Raw genomic sequence first — 12,891 nt, forward strand, 5'->3', positions numbered from 1 at the left:
CATAAGCTGTGTATCGTAGCTCTATCTGGTGAGAAAGACCAGTAACATGAAGGAACAACATGACGTAAATACCACTCCTTTTAAAAGTATGGTTGCTCTATTGTGTTCCTATTAGGTGTTAAAGTTAATGCTTATTTTTCCATGTGTTTAAAGCATATTTAAAAGTAAATGGTGGTCTCCTGCACATCAGGTAACATGCAGTGACTAGATAATCTCATTTTTTAAACGTTCAATTGCATAATGAAACCTCAGTAGACTGTCTTAGCAGGATAAATGAAATTTATTTTCTGTTCTAGTCTGCATGCAGACTATTGCCTGAATCCATTCAAATTTAGCTTTTAAGCCCTAAACATACGAGTTATTACTTTTTCAAATGATCTTATTCTCATACATCATGTATGTGATCTGAGAAAAAAAAACAGTTGTGTTCCCTCTCCTGTTCTCCCCTGCAACACACACACACACGCTTCAAGAGTCCAGAAACTGAAAGAACCAACCACAGGAGCAGGAGTCCCAGCTGCTTCTAAATTGAAGGAGAACAGGTTCAGACTTGCAACTACTTCATTCACTTAAAAGGGGGACCAAGTCAAAGCCTATTTCAACATTTTGCACTGCAGATAGGAGGTTTGTATTTGTTATGTGAGACCCTTTTTCAATAAGCAAAATTAGTAGCACATAACAACTGATCAGAGAGCTAGATTCAGGTAACTCAACCTCATCTGGATTGCAAAACCATTATTATAGCGGGTCCTCTGTTTGGTAGCAATCCACAGTCCACTGCGGAACTGAAGGCTACATCCAATCAGTTCTTTTGTGGAAGTTTTTTTATTTCACATTCTTTAAGAGTTTTGTCTACATTTATCTACAGCTAGTAGAGACATCATGTTCTGCAACACCTTTCAAGGAGAAGGATAATAGAAAAGACCATGGTATCTATCCCAAAGAAAAGTCAAAGGGTTTCCAAAGTAAAGCACGGATATGGATTGGGGAAAACAAATAAAACAAACAAACAAGCAAACCCACCCCTAAGCATGACCAAAGTAACTTCCAAACGTATTGATATCTCAGCTCCCTCCTCCACCAACCACCCTGATCATGACAACTGAGGAGGATATTGCAGCATCAGAACTACAGGGATCATCCTCTCCTGGTGACAAAGTTCCTGCTCCGGTGTAAAAAGGACTGACTACCTGACACTACACAAATCTCAAAGACAACCCCAGATTCTGAATTCCTACTATTCAATGAGTGAATCTCTATATAGTGTCAGTATATAAAACAAATCAACCGACCAACCCACCCACGCTGAGAAAATACTAGCTCATCTTCTCTGCATCAGCTTCTCTTCTTTGCCAACGGGAAATTCGTCCCCTACGCTATATACATGAATTCGATTTCCAACTTAGAGGCACTCCACAAGATGATACATACTTTTGACTCTAATTTTGGATGATCCTATGTAATATAAATGTATCTCTGTGACAAGATCTGACTGAAGTCATTAAAAAGAAAACTTCCATTTGGTAGCTTTGAGCAATAACATTCGATAGTTTCACAGGACCTTTTGGCCAAAGATCTCAGAACATCTTTTTCAAAGATCACCAAATCACCAAAACATTACAGTTCTGCTCCAAGCAAGATAACCAAGCTTTTTCACTGGAAAGTTTATTTTATTTTATTTTTATGTATAGACGATGAAAGCAAATTGTATTTTAAGTAACTACTCAGACTGTTTTATGTTTTATAACTTGATTCAGGTTGTACCATTAAGGAAGTGCTTATATGAGCTACTATCTCACTACAGAAATCTATTTGATGTTAAGAGCACAAACTTTTTAATATCAGTGTGATGCTTATACAGTTGTATTTACAAGAATTCGTTAAATGAAGAGAACCATTCTGTTCTCATTATTTTCATTCCCTCCTTCCTTCTTTTCCATACTGAACAGAGCTTGGTTCTGTGCAACTGACAGCAAAAACTGGTGTCTCTATACTCGCAATGATGGAGAGATGTTCACGCTTGGCTCACCCGTATACACAGTTCTTTTGTAAACTTAATAACACAGCATCAGTATAGCATTAACTGCACGTATTTTTGAACACAATTTTCTCTGCAACAGTTACCTATCAAGGTACTCACTCTTTGCAAACTCATTTTGCCCTTGCTTACTGAACTTTCTTCTACATTGCCACTATAAGCACTACTGAAAAGAGAAAGTATTGACAGTCTCATTTAACACTCTCATTCTCAAAAAAATTGTTCTTGCAAGTTCCTCAGGGTTATGTAATGCATGAAAACAGACATAATACACAACCCATTGCTTTTTCATGGAGAATGACCTAGTATCATTATATATGTATTATATACATACATACATATATATATATAACCATTTCAGGTTTTATTAGGTTTCATTTCTAAAATTGTATTTTACAATGCTACTTATAAAGTAATAAAAATGTTAAGCTTTCTGCTATCAGAATCCTCTAGTAATAGGACAAGTTCCACCACACTGGGCTATAATGTTAAAAACATTTACAGCTATGCACAAAGTAACATATATGGGCTGTCTAATTGCCATTGTATTAAATAATTGTTCCTTCTGAGCACTGACAGCTTTGGATTGCAGTCTCTCTAGGCATTTTTCTCCTCTTCTGCTTTTCTTCCTGTACTTCTGAAAATGAGTTTTCCCTTCATACAGTTGCCAATTACCTTTCCTTCACGGCTGACATGGCAATGTACCTGTTCTGCTTTTCAGGACATACACGCAGCCAGGGCTAGCCACGTAGGGTCCATCCCCCAGAGGTCTCAGCACGGGCGGCCCGGTGATGACAACCCCGTAGTCCACTTCTTCAAGAACATCGTAAGTCTCGCCCCTTCTTGTCGTGTACTAGAATTGTTTAGGATTCATCAATAACCAAATACGCCACGATCACTGGCCATTACGTTGAAGATGATGAACTGTACTAAGTGTGCCTTTGAATCAGTCCTGATACTTGATACAAAAGTAATTTTACCTGAAAACAATAATAAAATGCTACAAAAAAGTGGGTGAACGCACCATGACCATTTCAACAATTATTATGATTATATGGCTTCTCCATTTAGAAGCTTTGTGATTCCATCGTTGGAGTTGGCCATAGTTAGGAATGTGTTCTGCTTAAAACCTTACCAAATGTGTGCTAGGCTAAGTCTAGTGGCGTACTTTCTTAGTGCTTCCTATTCCTTAGATTGCACTTAATGGATGCAGTACGTTTACTCCCAACTATGCAATAGCTTACACTCCTATCATTTGAATCCATAAGCAGAATAGCCTGATCTCTTTTTCCTGATGCTCTCATTTAAGACAATAACAATTTTGCTCAAGCTCTGAATTTGGCTGGTTTGACACCACTAGAACTCTCACAGAAAATATCCAGGAAAGATGGAATTTTCTCACAAATTAAATTCTTCAGTACTGTGTAAATACATAATGAAAAGCAGTATTTTGCCCTTTAGAACACTGTATAGCTACTATCCAGAAATGGAGACTCCCTATATTTGCAATACATCTTATCACATATTTTGATTTGCACAGCTGATACTACCAATTTCATCCTTCACTTTTTTCTGAAACAAAGGTGTCAATATTTTCATGGCTAAATGTGAATAAAGAACCTGCAAAAGATAAAAATACCCAAAACCAGAAGTATATCTGAATAGCTCTATTAATATCTCTATTGATAACCAGTTTCACAAATCAAGGATCACAATGCCGACATTTAAAACCATGAAAGTAACACCCTTAGAGTTTGGAGTGGGATGGAGTTATCATTGGATTTAAAGTGCAAGACCTTCAACAGCTTTTTTTTTTTTAAGAAAACTTTTTTGATGGAAAAATACTAACACTGTAATTAATTTTTGTACTATCCATTAACAATGGGCATTTTGAAATATTCACAAGGCAATGAAGAGCAGGATGAAACTAGACAACTAATACATAAGGCATAATAGCTCACAGACAATAGGCAAAAGCCTTGTTTTAATGAAGTTTTTGCACTAATTTCCAGGTCTCACCCCGTACTCCTCCCCCAATGCAAGCAAAGGTAAGTGCCTTCAGAGGCTCATACAATATCCTGTATCTTTTGTGGGCTAATTGGTATCAGTTCAACTGCTAATCCGATGGATTTGCTTTTATGGCATCAAGTAACAGACAAGAGCTACTGTTGGTATTTAAAGCAAGGGACTAAGATAGAAAAGCTATAGTTCTTTCTCACGCATTTCCTGATTTGCTGCATGATCTTTAACTAATTAAAGCCATTCACAGGGATAGTTTTTATTCAGACTCTGCTGTGATTACTTATGTAACTAATAATAGGCAATGCTTTCAAACAAACTTCACACTCCAAAAACTGTCCTTACATCAGTAAACTCAGCTGGCTCCTTCAGTACATCATACTGGCAAACCATAGCTCATGAATTTATTTCTTGTCATTTTAATTGAGAATTTCGCCTTTTTCGTTTTATGGAATAACTCCACACAAATTGTTGCGTTCACTGTCTCATTATTTGCCCAACATTTCATTCCTTTTTCACTGCATTTTGGTCTTCTGTGTATCTTACACCCCAGATGCTATGTTCCATAGTGATCATCATGTCATTGTTTCTATTTCTTACATGTACAGGGAAGAGGATTATCCCTCGCCAGATTTAGCTGGGTAGGTGACAAATGTGCTTTCAATAACAGGCATTTTATTTACCAGGCCAAAGCATACCTTGCTCCATTGCCTCAAGCTGCTGCAGCAACGTGATAATTTTGTTTTGTCTCAATTTTGCTATTTTGCTTTTCCTGTCCCACTTTCCTCCCTTCTCCCACAGCAGTTTAAGATGGTAATTTTGTTGCTTGCTCTCATCCAGCAACCTGACAGCCTTGCAGTGATAATTTCTGCTGCTTTAGCACAAAAGGAGCAAAATCCACCGCATGGCAAAACTTTCTTCCTTTAAGATTCCTGGAGACTCATCTACCACATTTTTCTTTTATGGGAAGGGGGGAAAAAATACAAGGGAGGGTTGGGACAAGATGGGAACTTGTTCCACAGTTCCAACCGTTCTTAAACACTAAATGTTGCAAAACTAACACTGTCACTAATTCAAATATTTTTGTCTTACCTTCCCCTGCAAACATCTTTTAGTAAGAAGAGATCTGCCTAAAAGGTTGTTAGACAAGTTCTTTCTATGGTTATCTTACAACTAATTAAATTCCACTTCTCTACAACAGGTTTGATTTTATATGAGACCAACATATAAATTACTTGTGTTTTAAGACAATGCATTAAAGCTTTAAAGCTGTTAGTCATTTCTTTTACCATTTATTAGTAGAACATGATTTAGCTTATGTTGTGGTTGGTATCTGTGATTTTGATAGCTTCATCCTTAGCTTCAACCATTAGAAGCTTCAGGTGACATTCGACAATAATACAAAATTACAAAGTGTTAGTAGTCTTAATAACCAGGTACACAGATTACTATATATATATATACTGAACTACATTACATCTCTAAAAACGTCCTCCCATGACATGCACATGGTATTGCTTGCACTGAAAAGTAAGGTGCAATTTGCAAGTCCAAAACAGAAATCATTCGGCAAACAGAAAACAAGTTAAAAACATTGTGTTTAAAACAGATTAACAAGGGTTAGTATCTGCAACGTATGTTCACTTAGTATCATGACTGGGGAAGCAGAAAGGTTTTCTTGATTTGAACAAGCTGGCTCAGAACGTGCAAGTCTTCCCTGTCTGGAATAGCCCGATGCTTCTGACTATGTGTGTGTATATATATATATATGTGTATGTACACACACACATATATACACACATATACATATATATACATATATATATACACACACACACACACAGAGATACTTATGATACAACATGCTCCAGTCAATTTGTATTCAATGACATAGACATGGCCAAAGTCACAACTTTTATTTAAATCATATTTCTTTCAGTTGTATGAAATGAAGGGCATTTGAGAAGCATTCTTTTCCAAGACAGAAACAATTTTGTGTCTCATTTTTTTTTTCTTCGTAACATGCATCAAAGAATAGACAGGACTAAAGAGTAATTTGGAAATAATCTGAAATGTAAAGTCTACTCTGAGAACAAACATGATTTGAATCACGGTAAGTTTTTATCCTTCTGCACTATCCTTGTGTGCCATTCAATACATTTTTAAATAGAATTCAAATAAATAAGCCTTCCTTCTCATGACCTATAGTTGTTGTTACTATTCTTCAACTGTTTCATGATCACTTCCTGATCATTTTCTTCCTACTCTGCATTTGAGTAACCACTTTTGATTAATTCCTCTTTTGCAGATTGGTGCTTGCCCTCAGATTTGACCATTTTCAGATCCTAACATTTTCCTTCATCCTTGTTCATTACCTAAAGGATTGTTTTATTTCAACATTTTCAAATTTCTAATACAAGTTTTACATTTCAGCAACCACAAAGATTGCAATGTGAGTACTATCGTATTTGAGTATAATAATTTTTAATGTCTATAAAAATCTTTCTTTGCAGGGCGGTGAAGGACACAAGCCAGGATATGGAGGAAGTGGAAAATTCTATGAGCATAAATCGGCTCACAAGGGACATAAGGGATCCTATCATGAGGGCCAGGGCACTCTTTCCAAAATCTTTAAACTGGTAAAGTACAACTGAACTTATTATAAATACAAAAATTGAGTCCAGGAAAAGAAACAGCCATGCTTCTCCAGGACCTGCCATGATTGACAAAATTACATTTCCCTAAGGCTTCTGAAAGAAACTAAATCTTCATAGATAAAACATAAGTTTATCTCATGGCCTAGTAACTAGTTACATGATAGAAAACAAAGCTAAAATAAATTGTCAGTCACCATCAGGAAAGAAGGTAAGATAGTGAAGTCCCATGAAGACCTACACTAGGACCTGTGTTTATCAGTAGACTCTCAAATGATCTAGAACTCAGAAGATGAATGAGGTGACAGAACTTGATGCTGTTGATAAACTATTCAGAATGGGGAAAATGAAAGTTACTGAAAAGCTCCTGAAAGGTAGTGTAGGGTGTAATTTGACAAACACTTACTTCAGCTGCAACATTAACTCCAAGAGATCTGCCTGTTCCTGCTCCAGGTGTAAGAACTTCTATGGTATGCTGGCACAGTGACTTGTAAAAGTCAGATGGTAAGGCAAATTAAAACTGTCATGTTAGAAATAAATACTTTACCAGATCTTTAATTTGATTCAATTCCCCAATTTGATTCACCACATCAACACAGCCAATGAATGAAAACAGATCAGGAGAAAAGTAAGTCATGATCCAGCTACCAAAGGAAATGTTTATTAAACTATAGTCTAAATGACTGAGCAAAAAAGGCAAGAAGATAAATAAGGAATGTGTATTCTCTAAGTGCCTTATAAAACAAGAATTAGAAGCCTAATTATTAGATAATTATTAGATAGAAGGCTTAACATAAGCAAAAACAAACACCTCTTTCACAAAATATGTAATTCAAATTTGGAATTTACCACCACAAGAAGATGTGAATGCCAGCAGTATGTAGTATCTAGGTTTAAAAACACAGGAGGAAAAAAAGAAAAAAGAAAAAAGAAATGTGAAATAAAACACATGGAGGAACATTAAGGTCAAAATACCCAAGAGTCATTGAATTCTATATTTCTGGAAACTGGGAGCTATACTGGAAGAAGTAACACTGCACATTTGCTCTTACATCTAAGCTTTTCCAAATGACCTGCTAATGGTCATACAGACGAAAGCATATTGGCCTGGGGGGCGCTTTAACCTCATACAGGATGGACAGTCCGATATTCTCAAATAAACTTAGCTTATAAAGTCATCTCATAAAAAAGGTCAACAGTTTGTCAAGAGGTTAGTCTTCAGACAATTTTTAAAGTACTATGAGACTTCAAAGACAACATCTGAAAATGCAGTAATTTTCATTTTTTGGATGGAATTATTAGAAACATGAAAGAAGCACTTGGAAATTTTCATCAGAGAGAGATTGTCCTGAAATACAGAATGACAAACCAGGTTGACTGGATACTGCATTTAACATTTTTTGTAGTTAATGATCTCAGTTCATATATAATATAGAGGTACCAATCCACTGTTAAATTAAAACAAAAAGAAAACCATACCAAGCAGTTAAGCCTTGTTTCTACCTGTGTAAATCTCCATTTAAATTATCAAAGTTACTCCGGTGTAAATCCAGAGCATCTCAGCATAATTTTTCACTTTCTATGTGAGGAAGATGACATATGAAGAGCACAATATATCCATCTGCATATGACTGCATTTTTCTTCACAGGCACAAAGCATTCATTTGTAACAGATCATCTAATACACTATTCTCACATAGAGAACGAAATCAGCAATAATCTTAACTTCAAGACAGAAGGTTTGGGAAACATTAGCATAGCTTACAATTTCAAGCTCTTGTTCTCTAAGGAAAGACATGATGGCATGTTAGACTTCAATAAAAATACCCTCAGCCATGATAAAAACACACACGTCTTTCACTGTAGAACTGTTTCAAACATATGCAGCACCAAGAGACAGCTTGAATACTTTAATGAGGTAGTAAGAATTCTTAAGCTGAACTTCAGAAAATGAATTCTTCAGGTGCCTAGGTAAAATTATTCATTCATCATACATTCATAAGCATGAAATCTAAGTATAATTTTCTCTGCACTTGCAGCTTTTTTGGTGGAGTTCAGAGATACATTAATAATATCATGGCTATTCTGATACATTTACATTATTTGTACAATTTGTCTTTTGAAAATAAGAAAAAACAGATTCTCCTCTTTCTCAAAATTTAATATTCTCTTGTATTTTTTACATAACTATCCCAACTATATTAGTTTGGATTTATAGATATCCAATGATAAACATATATCAGCTCTACTTTTTAGACAGGCATTTCTGAATCACTGTAATTTATATAACTCTCATCAGAGTTTTATTCAGACCAAGCTGATTTAAACCTATGATTTATTCCAGGAGACACTAATAATTATCTCTTTATACAGTTGTGCAGTCTTCTTTATAAATTACAAACCTGCGACCCATTCTTTGAGATAATTTTAACAGAAAAAAATGCCAATTATATAATGGATTATACTAAATCTTCCTTGAATAAAACTAATTCTATAACAATTTAAACTAAGGAGGCAAAGTCTGAAAGACAAAAAAGAAGAAAAACATTAAGAAAAAAAATTCCCAAAGTAGATGTATACTTAACATCTTTGAAGAAAAAGTAAATAGTTCCATCTTCAGCTGATTACTGTAACAATTACCACTATCTCCCATTTGGGGTCATAACTGTATGGTTCAAGATTTGCCTAGAAAGTTGCTAAAACTATAGCAGAAAATACCCAGCTAGCAAAAAGAGTTGTATCACAGAAACTGAAACACCAGCATTAGCATTAGATATCTAAGCCAGCTTAGATATCATCTTTGCTATTAAACTGTTGCAGGGCAGTTACAAACTCTTTTCTCCATTGCAAATTTACAAATTGTCCCAAGTATACTCAAGATTGAAATAGGAAAAAAAAGATAATTGTCTATGTTACTTTCTGATTATTTGTAAAAATAACCCATAATTCAGCCCTTCCTTTTTTTTTTTTTTTTTTTTTTTTTTTTTTTTTTTTTTTGTATTTTTATCCTGTATTTGCATTTGTGGTTTTCATGTTAGACTGATGTTGATGTAACTGCATAGGTTAGTAATTTACCCTAAGACAGAATGCTTACATTTCGGTTCTCTCAGATGCGAGACTATGACAACTTGTATGCAGGGTTTGGAGATTTTTTAAGTATATGAACAGCTTAAGGGATAACCAAAAAGGTGAAAATTTCTAAAAATGTCCAAGGAAACAAATTAACTGCTTTTGTTGGAAAGGCCTGGATAAAAGCAAGCATCTAAAAACATTTCAAGACAGGCTTTCTAGCTCTGCATGAGAGATTTAATGAGAATAAATTAATCCTATGTGAAAAATACTTATGAAAGGCTTTCTCCCCCCTCTTTAAAGTGGAAATGCAAACAATATTTAGCAAGACGTAAGAGGTCTACCCAATGTACTAAGTGTTAATAACTGTAGACAGTGTTCATTAGATAATATTAAAATTTTTGTAATACTGCAGATTGATTTTTTAAATTTTATAGCGAAAAAAGTACGGTACCTTCCAATTAGCTTAACTTTGTTCTTCCTTTTATAGGGAGGCTCTGGTTCCCGACCTGGATCACGGTCTGGTTCACCAGTTGCTAGGCGCTGAAGCTCTAAGATGCCATTCAAGGATCATGTACTCTGCTTCATAATGTAACTGCCTTAAAATTAATAACAACTGCAAGAATTATCTAGATAGATGCAAGCCATTACTTAATGCCAATTAAGTTCTGCATGCAGTAGATTATACAAACTTCTATTGGCAATCCCTGACCAACAGTTGAATGAAAGGAACACACGAAGTAGCTTTACTAGATGTTTTCCTTATTTTATGTAAAGTAACAAGATCTCTGACTTTACTCATTCTTCTTCAGGATGCCCTAACTGTATGCTGGACTTCATTATTTCTCCCAAGCATCTAATTTAAGTGCAAATGTTCTGGTTTCTTTTTACTGAGCATCAGAATTATAAATACAGAGCTAATGTCTTGGATACTGAGTGCCACTGATAGTGAATTTCTGAAACACTGCTGTAATTAAAAAAACTCCACCATGTGCAGAAGCTGTAAGGACTGTTTATCCAAATCCTTTTTTTGATTTGGGTTTTTGGGTATTTTGGTTTGTTTTAATCTTCCTTCTCTCACTCACAGAATAATTTACTTTTTTTTTTAACAGGATTAGGCAGTCACAGAAAGGTTACCAAACACTGGGAGTTCAAGGTATGTGTAGTGTGGGAGGGGGCAGATGTTGTAGAATCAATGAGATGCAGAGCAATAGTAATACGGAAGTTCTTTCCATACTATAAATTGTTCATCATACCCAAACCATTAGAACTAAGAGTGGATGAGGGAGAGAAAGAGGATTTCAAATTTGAGTTAGACTAATGTTAAGAAACAAGGGATATTCCCAGAGAAGAAACATCTAAGATTGCACACGTGACCACTGAAAGTCACAGTTGCTCCACGCAAACTTTGCTGCAACAGCATTAACTTAGCAGTATATTAAGTACATAAATAAATAAAAGTCTAATTTCTGAAAGAAAGAAAGCCCTTCAGTACTGTTATTTAAGGTAGTCCTGCACATCTCATGTTAGAATTTCAAATTTTCTTTGTACTGCAGCAGTGTATTATTTGGTAAACTTACCTTTTGAGGGATTAACATCTGGATGCCGATTAATGGCAGTGCACCAAAGCAAACTCATAGTAAACTACTGTGAACATTTAACTGTTGTACTGTAGTTGTCTTATAGAAATAAATTAAAACTGAGTTAGATATAGATATTAATTGTTCACAAATTACTAAAATGAATGTGTGGCAATGGTATTTCCAACCACATGTAGGGAAAATAAGGCTCTTCTGAATTGCACTGTTTTATTACTTAGACTTACTATATCTTCAAACTGTTTTCCACGTGTCTGATTAATTCTTTTGTTTTAGCCTCTGCATTCTAGACTATGATTAATGCTTCTCAGGTTGAAACCACATTCCTAATGAGTGCCCAGTAAAAGTTACCTATATATATTATGTTAATTCCATTTCACAACTAAGTCTATTGTAGGTTTAAATCAGTGTCCATTAATATGAAGCAACGAAAAAGGAGAGGATAGAAAAGAGAGACTAAAGAAAACGCAAAAACATCAAAATTATTAAGTATACATACACCTATCACATCTTGTTTGATCTACATTGGTTGTTATGTGTATTTTTCTATTGTAACTTCATTCAGATGTACTCTGCAACATAATAGTCTATTTAATTTGAACATGTATTGTTCTTATAGGAACATAGCTTTTAAAAAAATTCATTATTGAAATAAAGTAATCAACTTGTAATGAAACCTGGACAAGTTTTGTTTTGTAACATAAAACATATATAAATTTACTGTTTTTCTCTCAGTTTATGAGGAATGTTTAGATACTGAAAAAAAAAAAAAAAAAAGGACACTTTGAGCAGGACTCAGTTGCCTACATACAGGCTTCTAGTCACATCGCAGCTGACTAAGCGTAACACATACCATTTCAGATACCCTGTGACACCCAAGACATGAGGCTGGCAATCTGACACAGGATTTATGGCAGACTACTGTCTCTGTGGAGTGGCAGGTTAAAGGCTGGGGGGGATACCGCAGGGTGTAGATCGCCCACATTCAGGCAACAGAATCCTGCATTCATAAATAAGTACAATACCAAGTGTAATCTTTGAACAGGGTATGTGCAAATCAAGTTGATTTTGGAAGTGGCCTTCAAAATCTGGAAAGAATATTTAAGGTGAAAATTGAAAGATAAATCTTTCCAATTGCTACATTGTAGAATGACAGAACTTATCCAGAGCTTTTTGTCTTTCCTTCATTACTCTCCTCTTCCCCTAAATGATCTAGCTTGGAGGCTGAAAGTATGTTTTTTTGGCCTTACTTTCTATTAAAAACAGTATTTCTTATAATAATACAGCACTTTAAGACAACATTTTACCAACAGAAATCTCTTCTAGGAGACTGAAGCTTTGCCTGAAACTTAGTCTTTTAGCTTGGATGAATATGCACTCAAACAAGTACATGACTTGTAAGCAAATGGTCCTTTCCTGAAACGCAAATAGACAACTTGTACTTTTAGTAGATGTGTGTCACTTCCAAGTAGTAAGGGAACAGACATAAACCAAAAGAAACAGTAGACACAAG

At 35.1% G+C, this 12,891-nt stretch overlaps 1 protein-coding gene across 2 annotated transcripts in view; it reads left to right on the forward strand.

Moving 5' to 3' along the window:
* The window catches only part of MBP (myelin basic protein), a 122,831-nt gene extending 110,830 nt beyond the window's left edge, over window positions 1-12,001 (forward strand). The window contains exons 5-9 of one of the 2 annotated variants that reach the window (XM_062570053.1): window positions 2,760-2,864; window positions 4,051-4,086; window positions 4,666-4,698; window positions 6,571-6,696; window positions 10,271-12,001. In XM_062570053.1, the coding sequence (XP_062426037.1) occupies window positions 2,760-2,864; window positions 4,051-4,086; window positions 4,666-4,698; window positions 6,571-6,696; window positions 10,271-10,327 (357 nt within the window). In that variant the 3' untranslated portion in view covers window positions 10,328-12,001. The remainder of the gene's footprint in view (window positions 1-2,759; window positions 2,865-4,050; window positions 4,087-4,665; window positions 4,699-6,570; window positions 6,697-10,270) is intronic. The other variant, XM_062570054.1, reaches the window with a different exon arrangement.
* The last annotated feature ends 890 nt before the right edge of the window (window positions 12,002-12,891 follow it).

The sequence above is a fragment of the Rhea pennata genome, chromosome 2 (genome assembly GCF_028389875.1).
Source record: "Rhea pennata isolate bPtePen1 chromosome 2, bPtePen1.pri, whole genome shotgun sequence".
Taxonomy (NCBI): domain Eukaryota; kingdom Metazoa; phylum Chordata; class Aves; order Rheiformes; family Rheidae; genus Rhea; species Rhea pennata.